The 18,156-nt window shown below is 46.2% G+C and overlaps 1 protein-coding gene across 2 annotated transcripts in view; it reads right to left on the bottom strand.

The window, feature by feature from the left end:
- SPATA6 (spermatogenesis associated 6) overlaps window positions 1-18,156 on the bottom strand; it is a 478,099-nt gene that overhangs the window by 325,258 nt on the left and 134,685 nt on the right. For both annotated transcript variants that reach the window (XM_078671405.1, XM_078671396.1), the window contains exon 5: window positions 10,196-10,236. In XM_078671405.1, the coding sequence (XP_078527531.1) occupies window positions 10,196-10,236 (41 nt within the window). The remainder of the gene's footprint in view (window positions 1-10,195; window positions 10,237-18,156) is intronic.

The following is an 18,156-nucleotide window of genomic DNA, read 5'->3' as shown; positions in this document are numbered from 1 at the left end:
CCGCCAAAAACGCCAAAGCCCCAATCCAAAATGGCGCCTAAAGCTGCGAAGCAGGACCACCCTCGGGACCCGGACCCGCCAAACGGCGGTGCGTTGTTCAATTTTATGTGCGGTAAGAGGGAGGAGGGGAATCTCTACCCAGGTCCTGCTAAAAGCAGGGGAAAAAAGAACCAAAATACAACCAAGATAAAAAGCTGGAGGAATTAAAAACAGAGCGCTCGTAGCAGCGCGCTACAGCAAGGTGGTAATAGCAGTACCTGAGATGTGCAGAAAGAACCAACAGAGGAGCAGAAAGTGCTCATGGGCCCCCAACTTTTTAGTGACGGGTACTGGTGGTAACTGACTCTGACTAACCAGGACCTGAGCCAGTGCTATGCTAAAAGACACTTAGGGCTACATGAATCAAAGCCTTTTGCAATCGCAAACGGTGCGATTCGCAAAATTCAGCCGTTTGCAATCGCAAAATTTGCTTTTCAGATGCATCAAGGGTCAAGGCCCTCGCAATTTGAGAATTCGCAATTAATTGCGAATTCTTAAATTGCGATTGCATTTAAGGAATCGCATTTAGCGATTCCTTAAATGCAATGCATGAAATTTAAAAAATCTGCGATTTCGCAAATAGGGGGAGCAAATTACCATGAAGTTCAACTTCATGGTAATTTGCAAAAACTTTGAAAAATGCACTTTTGTGCATTTTTCAAAATGTCATGTTGCGCACACACATGCCCTAGGCATGTGTGTGCGCAACATATGTGCACAGATCATTTTCAGGGGTGCAACAGGGTGTCCTTTCGACACCCCTGCACCCTTGAAATTGCATTCTCAATTTGCGATTCTCTAATTGAGAATCGCAAATTGAGAATGTCTTCCCATTCATTCCTATGGGCCTCTAGGCCCATAGGAATGAATGGGGAGGTATTCCTTAATTGCGACTCGCATTTTGCGAGTCGCAATTAAGGAATATTTAGAAATCGCAATTTTTTTAGTGATTTCCTCATGCATAGCCTTTTGCTATTCCTTATTAGCGAATCCTTATTTTTCGCTAATAAGGAATCGCAAATGGCATTGTTGATGCATGTGGGCCTTAGAATACAGTGAAAACAACTACATACACTAGGGAACACTATGCGTTGGGGTACCCCTGTAATGAGCATGACCTCCTCTGTATTTGCCATGAGTTCGTGCCTGGTTCATTGCATGAGTACATGGGTAGAGACTGGACGATTAGAGTGCTGCAAGGACAGTGCATGGTGATTATATACCTGCTTGGGTTTTGCCGGAGTGATTGTGGATGGCTGATTGGAGGAGTGCATGGGTAGTGACAGAGGGATTTCTAGAGTGCATGGGTACAATCTGGGTAATTGGAGGAATGAATCAGTACTGTGTAGGTGGTTAGAGGTCTGCATGGGTAGTGCACAGGGGATTGTAGCAGTGCATGTGTTAGTGCCTGGGTCAACATCATCGAGGAAGTTTTGTATAGTAAACAATGGCTTTACCACACCCCAAGAGGCGTGGTAATGGAGTGCATCGCATTGGCCTTAACCCGAAACTTCTTTGAGTATGAGGGTACCCTCTATTTACAACGCCATGGGACCAGCATGGGGAGCACCTTTGCTCCTAGTCTGGCTGGTCTCTACGTACACCATCTAGAGACCACCAAAATTCTGCACCAAGACAACCCGTTCAGGAGTAAAATCCTATCCTGGAAACGTTATATTGATGACGTGTTGGTTGTGTGGGAAGGTGATAACGAGTCAGTCATGGATTTCATGGGATGGATCAATACCCAGAATGAGTTTTTAAAATTCACTCATCAAATGTCCAATGAATCTATGGTTTTCCTAGACCTGAATATATATCATGAAGCTGGCCTCCTGAAAACTGAGACGCACTTCAAACCAACGGCAAGAAACTGCCTCCTCAGGTTCGATAGCTTTCATCCGCGTCACCTGAGGGAGAACCTACCATATGGGCAGTTCCTTCGCCTACGGCGAAATTGCAGCGATGTGGGGAAGTATAAAATCCAGGTTCTGGACCTGAGTAAGAAATTACAGGAGAGAAAATACCCAGACAAGATCATAACCAGAGCAATGAAACGAGCTAGGAACAATAATCGTGATGCTCTACTGGATGACAACCCACCAAAAGAGGAGTCAGGCAGACCAGTCTGTGTCACGACCTACAATCCTGTGTCAAACCAGGTATCCAAACTAATAAACAAACATTGGCGCATCCTGACTAGTGTAAATCTGGATTTGGAAAAACCCATCTTTGCCCACAGGAGGGGGAGAAACCTCAAGGATATTCTGGTCCATACTAGACCTAAAACCGATGTAGCACACCAGACAAGGCTGAAGGGACTACACGGGCATTATCCATGTGGGAACTGTAACAACTGCCATTTGACCACGAAAAGTCTGACTTTACAATTCAGGAATGGCGAAAAATGGGAACAAAGAGCAGTAACAAATTGCAATAGCCGCAACGTGGTGTATCTCATCACGTGCCCTTGTGGCAAGGAGTATGTAGGAATGACCACACGTGCTGTGAAAACGAGAATTAACGAACACAAGAGCAATGTAAGGTGCAAAAAACAGACAACAAAAATGGCATCTCATTTTCTTGAAGCACAGCACTGTGTGAACGACATACACTGGACTGTTATTGAGCAGTTACCATCAGAAAGGGGCTTATTTGAGAAAGAACAGAGATGGGTGTTTCGTCTGGGCTCAGACGTAACAGGGTTGAACGACTCCATTCCATGGAGCCAAGTACACTAAAAAAACCCATGAGATCTGTCCTTATATGCCCACTATCGGCCACGCGGTATCTACTTGGGTGATTCTTAACTCACTACTTAGGTGACCGTGCTGCACAAATTTGATTTTCAGGGATCAGCTGTACCAACAACTCGAATGGGTGGCTTTGAGATCAGAGCCTATGTAGCCGAAGTGTCCACTATCTGTTACATGCTTCCCTTTATGTATATGCATAGGGTTTTTCCTCGGTACATGTATATATGTAGTTTCTCTTTAACTCATGTTAACACCCCAATCATTTAGGTTTCCCATTAATTCCCATTGATCACTGTAGCGACAATATTTGATCTGTGTAATGACAGTAGTCGTTTCCTACTAGTCCCCCAAGATCAGGATCCGCTGTGACCACCTTTTCTAAACCCTTTCAGCACTTCTAGTCCTGTAGTTATCGCTGATATCATCCCCATTTGTACCATGACGGGAGCGTCTTTCACTCTGCGCATGCTAAACAGGTGTCTTTCCTCTGCGCATGCCCATAAGGCGGGCAACGAGGATACACTACCGCGCATGCGCGGCCGGCCACCACCACTCAGGCGCGCATGCGTGATCAAGCTGGAACACATCCGGGATGCGCGCAGATGCGACAAAGAGCGCACTAGCATTATACTTACATGGGCAGGTTCCGTTTTCAATCAGCGGCCAATTGAGTCTTTTCAGACTATAAATAACCCTCCCTGTAACTCTGAATTCACTCGTCGGAGCCGCGTGAAGAGGGAGGAAGTCAGGAAGCCCTGATAGTAACCGTGAGTGTGAATGAATGCATGGATGTGGTGTGTACTATTTTCAACAAAAACGAGGGTTCACATCATTTTGATCCTTTTTCCTTCAATACCTCGTAGGTTGCCTCACCTGGTAGAACGGACCCCTCCTACACGCTGTGGCTCATGAGGCCATGTAAACCTCATTCCATAAGTAAGCAATACATCTAGATGAGGACCTTTTTCCCTCAGTGGTCCCTCCAGATATTATGCCAGATTGTGTGTCTTGTTTATAGTGTTATTCGTTTTTTCGTTATTTCCTTTTTCAGGGTTCCTGGATCTTCACTTTTGTTCCTTGTTACCCCTTGTGTATTTCACACAGCAAAAAGTAAAAATACATGTAATTTCTTGTTTTTTGATTTGACTTTTCTGTTTTCAGGTGTCTTGAATCGCCAATTGGGCGCAACGGACCTTATTTTAAACATAGATAGGTACATTTTCACCATATCTTTTTTGTAGAGCACACTTTTATATCTACACACATGTGAGTAAGGTGGGGATAAGTAGTGCATATCCTCGTCCTGAAGAAGGAGTTCTTCAAACTCCGAAACATGTCGACGCACTGACATGGTTGGGTTTCCCTAATTAGTAGACCACAACCATCACAGCACTCTTTTTAATAATACCAGCCGGAGTCTTAATAAATTTTTCAGTACTCACGTGCCAGGTATTTTTTAATTTTTCACCTTCACCTCACCACTCACATTGTTTTACCCACACACACCAAACACATAGTTCACCTAAAAGTGCTCCTGCGTAGTCGTGAAGTCGTAGCACGCCGCATTCCGTAGAGGTTTTGCGAAGACCCCGATGATGAAGCATGACACCAAGGGGCCTGTTGGTGTGTGAGGGGTATTCTAACAACCCAGGTTGCTCCCCACCATTGTGGTAGCAGCCACTTTCCACCCTGTGGATTCCTTCTGTTTATGACAATTACTAGGGGAGACAGAATCCACATCTTCCTCTCCCTCTCCCTCTTTTTGTTAAGAATTAGTGCCTGGGTCACTCCATGAGTGAGTACATAGTTACTGACTGGAAGATTAGAGTACTGCAAGGAGAGTGCATGGTGAATTTATAAGTGCTTGGTGATTGGATAAGTACATGGTGCTCGCTGGGTGATTGGAGGAGTGCATGGGTAGTGACCTCGTAATGGCTGGACTGCATGGGTACTGCTCAGGGTATTGTAGCAGTGCATAAGTTAGTGCATGGGTCCTTGCATGAGTGCATGGGTAGTGACTGGATGATGGGAGTGCATGGTGAATTTATAAGTGCTTGTGTTTGGGTGGAGTGATTGCATAAGTACACATATGTCACACCAGGCACAGCCCCCTCCCTTCACCACTGTGCAAACTTGCCCCCTGACGAGTTTTAATTTGGGGGATTGATTCCCCTTGAATCCTGAGGGCCCCTGGGGGCCAACAAGCCCACCATGTACCTCCAGCAAGCGCCACAGAGCTGTGTTGCAGAGAGGTGGTCCGAGGCCATGACATGTTTTACACCTCTCTGCAATGCAACACTGTGGCTCTTACTGGATGTACCTGATGGGCTAGTTGGACCCCAGGGACCCCGAGGATTCAAGGGGGCTTAATTCCTCAACTTAAAACGTGCCACAGGGCGTATTTGCACACTTGTCACATCAGGCCACGCCCCCTCACTGCACCACTGTGCGAACGCACCCCCTAGTACTTTGTAAATTGGGGAATCAAGTCCCCTTGGGTCCCTGGGGCCAACAAGCCCACCAGCTACCTCCAGTAAGCACCACAGAGCTGCGTTGCAGAGTGGTGCACAAAGGGGGTGTGGCCTTGGACCACCTCTCAGCAGGGCAGCTCCCTGGGGCTTACTAGAGGTACCTGGTGGGCTACTTGGCCCCCAGGAACCCTCAGGATTCAAGGGGGCGTAATCCTTCAACTTAAAACAGGCCACAGGGCGCGTTTGCACAGTGGTGCAGGGAGGGGGCAGGGCCTGATGTGAAAAGTGAGCAAATGCGCCCTGTGGTGCATTTTAAGTTAGGGGATTAAGTCCCCTTGAATCCTGAGGGTCCCTGGGGGCCAACTAGCCCAACAGGTACCTCCAGTATGCGCCAAAGAGCTGCGTTGCAGAGAGGTGTTCAGAGGCTACGACCCTTTTTACACCTCTCTGCAACGCAGCTCTTTGGCACTTACTGGAGGTACCTGGTGTGCTAGTTGGCCCCCAGGGACCCTCAGGATTGAAGGGGACTTAATCCCCCAATTTACAATGTGCCTGGGGGTGCATTTGCATACTTGGTATGTCAGGCCCCGTCCCCTCCGTGCACCACTGTGCAAATGCACCCCCCGGCGCGGGGCCTGACAAACCAAGTGTGCAAATGCGCCCCCTGGCACAATGTAAATTAGGGGATTAAGTCCCCTTCAATCCTGAGGGTCCCTGAGGACCAACTATCCCACCAGGTACCTCCAGAATGCACAAGGGAGCTGCGTTGCAGAGAGGTGTTCAGGAGAGGGCATGTCTGCACAGTGGTCCAGGGAGGGGGTGGGACCTGATGCGACAAGTGTGCAAACGCGCCCTGTGATGCGTTTTAAATTGGGGGATTAAGTCCCATTGAATCCTGAGGGTCCCTGAGTGACAACTAGCCCACCAGGTACCTCCAGTATGCCACACAGAGCTGGGTTGCTGAGAGGTGTAAAAAGGGGCGTGGTCTCGGACCACCTCTCTGCAACGCAGCCCTGTGGCCCTTACTCGAGGTACCTGGTAGCCTAGTTGGCCCCCAGGGACCCTCAGGATTGCCGGGGGATTAATCCCCCAACTTAAAACGCGCCACAGGGCCTGTTTGCACACATGTTACATCAGGCCCCACCGCCTCCCTCCACCACTGTGCAAACACGCCCCGTGGCACATTTCAAATCGAGGGATTAAGGCCCCTTCAATCCTGAGGGACACTGGGGTCCACTAGCCCACCAGGTACCTCCAGTAAGCGCCACAGAGCTGCGCTGCAGAGAGGTGCAAAAAGGGGTGTGGCCTCAGACTACCTTTCTGTAACGCAGCCCTGTGGCGCTAACTGGAGGTACCTGGTGGGCTGTTGCCCCCAGGGACCCTCAGGATTGTTGGGGAATTATTTCCCCAACTTAAAACGTGCTAGAGGGCGCGTTTGCATGGTGTTACTGGGAAGGGGCAGGGCCTCCGGCGCGATGCCAGCTTTTTTTCCAATCTGTTTTTTAGAAGGGGGCTGTGTGGCCCCCTTCCTATTCCCTTCGTTGGTCTCTCATAATCCGCCTCCTGAACTATATGGACCGGGACACAGTCTTGCAGGAGGCTAGGAGGAAAGGCGTACTGAGGTCTGCGGCTAATCCCATCATGGCATTCACAGACTATAAATTGAAGATCTACCAGCAACGCTGTTCATTTCAGGAGGTCAAACAAAAATTTGCATTTGATGTCTCAGCTGCTTTTTCCAGCATGACAGAAGGTACTTCGAGATAGAGTTAATAACTCTGAAAGTGTCTGGGACCGGTTGGAGATATATCTGGCCGTTAAGTGCCCCCACTCTCTTAGAAATTATCCTTCTGAAAACTCTCTACAGTGGACTCCGGGGATGTGAGGAAGACGTGGCCCCCATCCCGACAGACTGGTGATGTGCCCCCAGAGTGGTGGACATTACAAGAGGCGGCGGCTGACTTCCCATCTAAATCTAATGATGAGGCAATGAAGGAGCTCCAGAATGAGCGCCAATGCCTTCCAGACTCTCCAAACTAAAACAGTTAGCTGAAGGTATGCTGTGGACTTCGGTCCATGTGAGCTCTAGTCCCTTGCGGACCTTACCTTAGACATCTCTATTCCTGGCATCCTATGGATGCAAGACTTTACACAGCAGATGAACAGATATTTTAGAAGTAGTAACAAAGAAAGTTACAAAACTAAGCACAACAAAGGGCGCTGATTAGAAGTGAGCACCCCACTCACTGCACTAGGCCACAACCACAGTTGTTGACCAATATATGTAGTTGTGTATTGACACTTTTGGTTTTCAGTTAATTATGGACGACAGATGATTCTTGAGTAGAAGTGTAGACAGTGAATAGTTCCACGGTGGGGAGTTGGGGATTTTGGTTCATTGGTGGGTAGGGATGAAGGAGTAGTTTACAGCAGATTATATGCATATCTTCTCAGCCATGCATCACCACTCAATGACTAATCATACAGAGACAATACATCCCGTCTTCTCTAAGATCATACCTTGGAGCGTTAATGGACTTAAGAATAGGATGAAAGGGGGGCGAGGGGGGGGGGGGGGGAGGGAGTCTGATATGCAATTCGTGAAGAGACGTGTTCTTCTTCAAGGAGAAGTCTCCTGGGCACTAAATGTAGATTCCTTAGCCATGGTGGGTACTAGAGGGTCTATCCCTCTGGGTTTTGTGTCTGGGTCCTTGGTGTTTTGGGGGGAGGGGTTTGAGGGGTGAGGTTGCTCTGCTCCTTCACAGGTTCTTGCCAATAGTCATTGATCGATTGATCTATACAGGATCCCCAGTGCAGATACCTTCTGCTTACCGGTTCAATACATGGCCAGCGATGGTCCTTGCTGTGGCTTTGTGCTCCACATGCTCTTCTCAATACTACACTTAAAGTTTTTAGACCCCTTCTGAGGATTTACCACCCAGCAAACTCATAATAGGAGTGGGCATTAATGCTGTTATGGACATATGGAATGTTGCTGAACCTCATCAGCAGCGTGGGTTATTGTCGATGTGTGTGAGGTGGTATACCCTTCTTTGTTCACGTTCTAAAAAAATCTTGGGCAATTGCTTGGTAGTAGATGGTATGCGTATTTGTTCAGTTTTTGCTTAATTGGACAAAACTCGCAGGACATGTCCCCTTACACATCATAACCATCAACAGCAACCCGCGCTGGAAACTATAAACGGGAGCTGATCCTTTGTTCAGCAATATTCAGGTTTTGGGGTACCCAATGACGGTGAAATAGCTGCGGAACACCGTGGAGTTGTGAGCTCAACTTTTTTCATACGTATGAGGACACACTACATTCTCTGATCATGGGCTTAGGGAAGCAATTATTGTGCCTTTTTTTCTTTAGTGTGTGACAAAGGTATTATCAACATGTACATTTCCTATGGGGCAAGTCTATCCCATGTAATAAGTAGGTTGCTCTTGTGTATTTGGTCTCAGGTCACCGACTCTAATTTGTTGAGATTAGGAGGCGCGACAACTCTTGACTGTCTGTTTTCGAACAACTGGCAAACACAGTCTAAACGTTAAATTAGCTAGAAGCACGGAGCTACCCTCAGTCTATACATCACAAAAACACTGGTGATTGATTGTGTGAATACAACACCACTCTTGTTTCAATATATAGAGTGTGCAGTGAAACACCCATAAAAATCAATGTATTGTTTATAGGCAATAATTGACTATTTATTTAAATCACCTATTTTCACAGACCCCAGGAGGTAATTAAAATCTCCAGAGTATTTGATCCCAGAAAATGACGGTTGAAGTAATGTGTGTTTTTGTAGGATTGGAGTGAGCGAGTAGTGCATCCAATATACACAACATACCACTACTAAGAGTGAAATCCCTAGTACTTTTAGGGTATCTGTACGGTCCAGACGAAAGTCAGATAACTTTTTGGGCATAAACTAACCAACTGAAACATGATGACACAGGGAGGCAATAAAAACTTCCTGTTGTATCCCACCCTGTATTTAATCTACCCAAATGAGCTCGAGTAATAAAAGGTTCCTGGGTACACCTGCAGGCTATTTTAACCTTTCACTACTTGCAGACCCCTGTCAAGACCTTAGGACCACCATCAAAGTGCTCCGTCTAAAGGTGGGTTGAGCCTGTCCAGCAGCAATATCTGTGCCGGACGTAGGACTTAATGAAGCATGCACACACTGTGTGGGTGAGAGTCCTTTTTAAAAATTAAGAACTATTTTGTCTGGTAGGAGACGGGTAATACAGGAGTATATCTACTGGTAGGACCACTCTTCAGTTTTAGTGTCTAGCCTTTGGGAAACTGAATGGTCCATCACAAAAACACCACTGTATGGTTTGTGGAAAAAAAAATCCTAACAGCGTCTGGCTCCTTTCGGGGGTACAGCCACACAGCTCCGTTCTTTCACAATGCTTGACATTGTGAGACAAAGGACTTGTATGAAATGAACCAGACAGAGGAACTAGAAACAGGGGTAGTTCCTCTCGTTCTAGTCCATACCTTCTGGTATTTTACTTCTTTTGTTTAAGTGGGAGAGATTGAAGAAGGGAGGACTCCCAAGAAACTGGATTGGACCAGTGGCGTGGCTAGGAAGAAGCTGTAGGTAGTCATCACTACTGTTAGCTCCTCCTATAACGCAGTCCACTGACCTATGTATAGTCAGCCAAAGGGTTACATGTCCTTGTGCTTTGCCATCCCCTTATATATTTCAAAGGTATACCAAAGTTTTATTTCTTTAAACATTCCTCTAATGTAATGCACGGAGGCTCATTTTAGTTCGTGGAGAACATTACACATTAAAAACAAAGCTATACCACACATAGCTAAAGTTACCAACAAAGCTTACATTGAAATTGCACTCATTAAAATTCGACACCGTTTTTATCGCTCACAAAGATTATATGAATTCTTACCAGTGCATTCTTTGGTCTGTAGCTTCCCAGCAGAGAGGGATCTTAAAGAGAGGAACACGACTATCAGCAAAGCTCCTTTTAACAGAAATACATTGTTTGCAACAGTGAACTCTAAGCACCACAGCACATAATTAAGTGCCCACTCGTCATGGACACGCGCATGTACCTTAAATTACCAGACAAGCAATAGATACCTCGTCAAACATTTACTGTAACTATAAAAAAGTGACACTGGCTTTAATTTTCATATTTACTACAGAATTCACAGGAACTACAGTTCTCCCAGCACTGTTTAGCAAGGGGAATACTTTATAAGTACTGAGACTGTTTTCACCAAAGGAGGTTGTATCCCATTAACAACCATACAAGCAACATTAAGAACAACAATACTAATTACATTTATCCTTATTAAATTCACAAGATATCATAATGGCCTAACTAAAATACATACAGGTATTATAAATAGGCACCAAATTGTATTACTAAATGTGCAAATGTCGCATTTGTGCATTAAGTGCAAATCACGCAATAAAGTGCAATGTTCACAGATACGCACTTCGTGCAATTTTCGCTATATTGCTCAATCATCTCTAAATCACCCTGCACAACCAAATATACAACCAGATAAAAGTACCATAAGCTTTCCGTATGCATAATGTGCAAATAATGCAATACAGTACTTTATAAGAAAAAAGGATATAAGGTTTTCTCCAAATAACTAGTACCAACAATTAATACATCATGTGCAAAACTTCGTAATAAAGTGTCACGTATCAGCAGCATATATTTTGTGCAAAGTTTGCAAAAAGTGCCATGTGCAGCTGGGACTAAATACCATAGAATATCGATAAAATATCAATAAAACTGACATTTACCATATTGAGAAATACCATATACATAATCAGGGAATGATGGATTTCCTAGCAGCTAAACATTTTAAAATATATGATGCAACATAAAAACAAACATCTGTGCCTTCCAAAGAGGATATCAACTTCATAGCATGTTTAGTGGTTCGAACATTATATTTTAAAAAGATAGGTTTCAGATAAAACTTCCTTAAAAAAGAGTAAAATTTACAAAACATTAAAAAATGGCAACAACTTTGTGTAGATATATCATCACATGGACATGCAGAATTAGTACTTTTTTCATGGATGGAAAGGCCACAAGATGATGGACAATTCCTAGCCTAAGGCGAGTCAAAACAAAGTGATGGGAGTTTCTTGTTACTTCAGTTAAATATGACTGGAAGCCAGTTCTAAGATTTAATTCTAAAAGTTCAAAATAATAGGTCTGCTAGTGCGTCATCATAGAGGTATGAATGGCACTATTAAGAGCTAGTCTGTCCCGATTGGGTTAAATCCACTCACCTTTACTTCCAAATTATATTGCAATTTATTGACTGAAAAGCTAAATGGTGATATTCCATAAACCTGCTAACATAATAAAGTAGGAGCTAGTTTTGAAACTTGTTTTAAGGTTTCCGGGATGGAATAATATTATAGTTGAGAACTAACCTTTAGGAGCCCTTCTTTGCACTGCAGGTGTACCTGATAGATATTGCTGTTTCCTTATTACAACAATCATGATATGGCGTGAAGTGCAACTTTCGGACCTACAGACAAATGCCCACTGTTTTTTTTTAATCTTACGTCTCTTGATAAGGGTGGTACGTTTTGAGTCAACATTCACCACTTGTTGAAGTGGCAGCCCTCCCTTGTGTCTTCTGTCAGGGTCACAGCAAGTCAAAACTCAATTAGGCCACATGAGAAGCTGAGAATGGCCCAAGTCCGGAGGTAGACTTAGCCCCAATCTGGGACCGTCAATCACAGCAGTTGCAGCCCCCACCTGACCTATGGCAAGCAGAGAGATGTTGCTCTCATCCAGGCCTATAGAGATCACAGCAGATGTAGCACGCTTCTGGGCATTCGATTATAACAGATGTCGCCCCCACCTGGACCACAAGCAATCGCAAAGCTGCCGCCCCCATCCAGGTCATGGCAATCAGTTGAAGCACCGGCTGGGCCTAAGATGCTAACACAGTAGCTGTACCCACCAGGATCCAGGGTGAGAGACCATAAGGGCCAACAGAGGTCCTCTCTAGCTTGCGCCAATGCAGTCAGCTCTTACTGGATGTCTCACCAAGGACACAGTGATTCTCTTCCCTTCTGGCAAGTCTATCCTCCTGCATGACCAGGCAGACTCCTTCCTTCTCTCAGCAGGCAGGCAGGATCTACGTGCTTCAAGGCGATTCAACAGCTCCCCCATCAGAAAATGCAGACTTCAAGTGATGTCTCTACAAGCCTGGTAGACTGGCTGTCAGGCAGACACCAGGGCTGGATGCAAAGTGGTCCTCTGAGTCCTCTGCATATCACTCCCTTTCCTCGTCGTGAAGGAGTTCAAACTGTAACAAAGTGGGGTGGTTTGGGTCCCTTCTACACAGAGGATTTGGATCCACTGTCTCAAAATATGAGACAGGTTTGGGGTGGTTCTAATTTCAAGTGCCCTTCTCATGTGCCTCTCCAGGCACAACCTTTGTGTAGAGCGATTCTTACACATTCTTACATCAGCAGGTAGTACCTGAACTGTTTCCAACCTGGTACAAGCACAACAGAAACAGAAAAGGCGTGAGAATTCAGCGCCTAGCTTACACCAGCCCAACTGAAGGAGTAATCTGAGACAGACAAAAGAGGCAGGCCTCATCTAGAAATCCCCTCACATCTGACTTCAGTCTCACCCCCACTATCTACCAAATGGCAGTGCTTACCCTTTATTCCAGTCTATTGCCCACGGAAATGGCATGCTTGATACATCTCTCACATAGTCAGGGACTGGCCAATGCCTCTGCACACATGCTAAATGAGCATGACACAAGGGCCAAAATAAAACCCAGGACCTTAAGTATACATGTAGTAGGGCACTCAGGGCAGTGGAACACGTCCATATATCGTGCGGGGGACCTTCATGTTCCAATATCTCAATTTCTTTGTAGCAATAATTTTTACTGGCAAGAATAAAGCACGAAAAACCAACAAAAAGTCCAAGGACATGCAAGGCCAACAAAGAACCATAAAGTAATACAATTGGTGAGCACAATACGGACAGCTTATCCAATTAAGAGGAATGGGAGACAAATGGAAGCGTGCAAAGAGGGGGGTAAACTATAAAAGGAGAGAAGGGTAGAAAAGAAGAAGAGAGGGGTAGGTGGACAGAAAAGAGAGGAGAGGAAAAAACGAAACTATGAGACAGAGGAGGGGGTTGAAGTGAAAGAGAGCAGGACAAGTCGGTTATGCAGAGCCCAAAGAGGCGTACCACAGAAATAAGGGGGGATGGAGAGGGGGTGGGGAAAGGCAGACTGGAGGGCAGCAGAGGAAGGATGCAAAAGTCAGGGTCATGGCTAATCAGGTGAGATGGGGGGGGGGGGGTAGTTTTGCAAAAAGGAGGACCACTTGAGAAGGAAAAGGTCAGCCTTGTCCAGTATGTTGTAAATGATTTTTCTCACAGAATGCAGCTTTGTACATCGCCGCAAGCCAATCCTCGTGTGACGGCAATTGAGGGGAGTGCCAGTGCCGTAGAATACAGATCTTAGCAGTTGTGAGGGCGGTAATGAGCAGGCAGCAGATATGACAATCCAAATGAGAAAGGTCCGCTAGGACATGGAAAAGAACCACGGGGCTCAGGAGCGGCTGTGCTAGGTCCATAGATTCCCAGAGCGTTGATTTCACTGCTGTCCAGTAGGGTAGATGGCAGAACAATCAAGTAGTATATGAACAATGTCACATGGGGCATAATCGCATCTCTCAACATGCAGAATGAGGGTGGCATCCCCGCAGCCATAAACTGTGCCAGGGACAAATGCGAGCCTTGGAGAATTTTAAAGAGAGTGAGCTTTATCCATGCCTTTCCAGGTCCTCCATCATCCCAGTCTTCCTCCTCATATTCCACATGCAGACAGGCTTGGAAAGTCCTCCTGAGGCTGATGAGTTGTGGCCACAAGTAGAGGTGATGGACTAGGAGGTTGCAGAATCTGGACATAACGTCTTTAAACTGACCCCAGGTGTTGAGGTAGGACAGCTTCGGAGAATGGGGGGATAGTCCAGGGCTGGGGACAGTCTCCTCAGAAGACAGCGGGGGAGTTGCATGTAGCGCCATTGTTTGGAGTATCTTGATTGAACACACCGGTGTCCCCTTGAGCCTGCACTGACTCACGCCCTTGCTTCTCAGGCTCTTTATGGTTCCAGCTGCTCTCGGTAGAACCTGGCTGACGTACCTATATGACAACACTCACTGTACCCTAAGACGCCCACAACGGACGCCTATTACCCAGGACGCCAGTCCCGTAAACATCCCTACTCAACCACCTGCCTTAGGCCCGTATCTGCAGTTCCAGCCGGTCTCGGCGGAACCGTGCTTGCTTATCGATATGACAGTAATAATTGTAGCCTAAGACACCGACACCAGAGCCCAACTTCCCTGGACGCCGGGTCAACAAAATCCCTACTGGACCCCCTGTATTGGGCCCTTATTTGTTACAGATTGCTCCTTATGGTCGCATGTTACATATACCCCTAACAAACAATGTTGTCTCTAATTGGACCTGATCCATTCGCCCCTTGCTCCATGGATTACCAGTTGGGTGCCCTATATGTTGGCCCCTCCATGATTGCAATTCTGATACCACGCAGCACTGCAAATATTTTGTAACCTGGTCCTGATGATGATCTGTATTGATATCAGGTCGACACACCATTGACTTCCTAGCGCAATTGTTCTGCGCATTCTTGTTTGGGTTTATTAATCAACTGACTCATCTCTAAGTTGTTATCAAATGAAATTGGACCACTATAAATGCTCCTTTGTAAATATTGATATCACTGTTATTTTGCGCCACCCTCGCCGGTTTCACTTGTCACTTTGCGTCGGTCACTATTTCTCAAGTACAAAAGTGGTACAGGTTACATGACATTTAATGCAATATGGTGCTTCTACCCTAATTTAATGTTGAATATAAACTGCTCCTACCAATTACTGCATAAATCACCAATGTCTCCCGGTCTCCATTGCTTTCCTACAACTGTTGTGCATGTTCTTAAATATTTGCCTCCAAATTTTACCTGTTGAGACATAGTTATTTGCTGCATATACTTATTACCCAGGTCTTAACTGTGTTTTCAGGTTAACTTCTGTAGTCTGTTCTTGATTGTTTGGAGTATGGCAGGCCAAACTCACCGTGCAAGGTCGCAAAGGGCTTGATTTCTGAGCCAGAGATCAGGTGGGTTAGGTGTAGGACCCCCGCTCAGTGCCAAAGGCCATCCTATGCGGAGACCAGTATTGTTTTATGTGGAAGCCTTGCATGAAGATGAGCGCCCACCAAATGGAGCTTGTGGAACCATATCCAGGTGGCGTGCATGACTTTCAGGATGGGGTTGGGGTCCAGTGTAGGCGGGGCTAGGAAGATAGACGGCCTGCAGTCGTTTTGGGCCATCCTTGAGCCCACATTCGATTGCGACCCATATCAGTGGATCCTGGACCCAGGGTGCATGTACACCATTGGCCCAACTGAAGAGCCAGGTAGTAATGTTCCACTCATGGCAGAACCAGTCCACCTGCTGATCTATGGGTGATAAGCTTCCGGAACCGAAATGAAGACCTTGGTGTATTTGTCTATCTGACGGAGGGTCGAGAGGGGTATTAAATGAGGAAGCATGTCCAACACGTAAGTAAAACGGGGGAGGATAGCCATATTCACCACTTGTGTTCAGCCACTAGAGAAAGGTTCAGATGGGACAACTTTACGAAATCCATACATATGCGTTCCATTAGGGGGTCCAGATTGTCCGCCACCATGCGTTCCAGGCCCCTGTTGATAAAGACACGCAAGTACCTGAGGTGGGAAGTCTACCACTGGAAGAGATAGCCGGCAATGCCGGAGCACATGGTGACCCTTGACAGCGGCATGACCTCACTCTTCCCCCAGTTACCCTATAACTAGAAATTGACGCGATAGTGTCAATAACTTCTAGTACCGCGGGGTGGAGGTGGGCAGGACCGTCAGTGTAAGATGTCATCCACGTATAAATCGTTACTGGACCACCTGGCGTGGGGATCCAGCAATTCAATCTGATTGGTGTAGCGACACGGCCAAGGGCTGCACTTCACGGAGAAAGAGTAGGGGGGAGAGCAGGCAGCCCTGACAGTTCCCCTATGGGCCGGGAAAGGGTCAGAAATGAAGCCTCCACAGTTGACCTGCACGGAGTGGGGAGTCGTAAAGCCGCCTCACTTTGGAGATGAAGTCGTCCCAGAGATGTGGATGGTCTACCCTTCAAAACAGAATGTGCCATCTTTTTTCTTGGCAAGATGCAGGATCATCCAGGAATGATGGTGTTTCAGCAGACATGTAATATTAGGTTGAGGTCTGTTTTATGGCAACTGTGCGGTGCCATAATCTGTCTCTTTCCAGTTCAGGTCTATAGCCCTTGCCAAGCCCGCGGTTGCGGCAGTAAGGAACACACTAAGTGGTTATACTGGAGTCTTCAACAGTGGCGGCTCCTCTGCTAAGGTGGAAGAGCATCGCCCCACTGCTTAGCAGCAGTGAACGAAAGGAAAAATAAAATGATAATAACAATGTTATTATCATTTTATTTGTTTCTGCTGCAGCGTCTTGGCTGGGCGGGGCGGGTCTGCTCAGCTCACAGAGCAGGGCAAGGGGTGAGTGGTGGACACACTGTAAGTGCGCATAACGCTTTGGCCAGCCATCAAGGGCATTAGAGCCTGGGTGGAGAATATGCCCAGGCCCCCGAACCACGGCGCTCAGACCAATCACAACATTGCATTGCAGCGCTGTGATTTGCTCAGCGGAGCCTGCGTGCTTCCTGTTGGTCCAGACACAAAGGTAAGTTTTGCTTTCTTATACCCCCCTTACAAGCCCACCCTCAGCCCGCAACCTCCGATCTGTGCCACCCGCTCCTAGTCTTTCAGCAGTCAGAGATCCCTCTACAATTGAGCAGAACTGTCAGGGTAGCCATCGGAGCTCTCCCAGTGAAGACCCCTCTTGCATGTGGCTCCAACTCGATTTCCTAATTTGGGAACAGCTGCAGGAGTATACACTTGTGTGAGAGGACTCTGGATAAAAGGCTTGCATCATTTGGCCAGGCTTCCACTCTGGTCCTTTGGGATGCCATCTGTTTCTGCCCCCTACCAAATGACCCCGTTACAGCGTAGTGTTCAAAGAATGCGCCACAACAGTCTTCTTCACTTTCGAAATTGCTGTATTGTTTCCTGGCAGCACACCTCTTCACACATATTTAGAATGCAAATGGATACCAAAGGAGGGCAGATAAAGCCAGCAGATGTAGTTTAGCTTCTGATTGGCCTAAAAGCAGCATAACATGTTGACCTTTTTCCCTACAGAAACCAAAAAATCTACTTTTAGCCCTGAACTTGTTTTGATCAGAAGTAAAAATGTGATTAGCAAGGTTTTAGTATTTTCCTAGACACAATTTGAAAATTAGCAATCAGGTCTCTCTACAGAAAAATGTCACTTTACCTATGCGGTGACAAACACCATTTGGTAGCATGTCTCACTCGTATATATTAAACACCCACCCCTGTGGGCTCACAACATACATTTAGAGGTTATGTAGCTATTTGTATTTCTTTATTTACGTAGCAGAATGCTTCTATGTGACATTTGTTTTATTTTTTATACTACAATTAGCCAGGTCAAAACGGTTTCCCCGTAGTCATACATTTCTGTCGTATATATGAGTGGTGTAAATCAACATTAAAGCCCACATATGGCATTGAACTTTCGTACCGCTGGTGTGCTTTCTGTTCCAACGCACCATGGCCTTACAGCAACGTTAAGTAAGGCAATTTGGTGTAACTAATTGTAACCTATGCTTGAAGAGACAACACTCACATTGTGACACTGAACAACAGGGTCACAGCGCACTGAC

The sequence above is a fragment of the Lissotriton helveticus genome, chromosome 1_2 (assembly GCF_964261635.1).
Source record: "Lissotriton helveticus chromosome 1_2, aLisHel1.1, whole genome shotgun sequence".
Lineage (NCBI taxonomy): Eukaryota > Metazoa > Chordata > Amphibia > Caudata > Salamandridae > Lissotriton > Lissotriton helveticus.
This window is presented reverse-complemented; position numbering and strand designations above follow the sequence as displayed.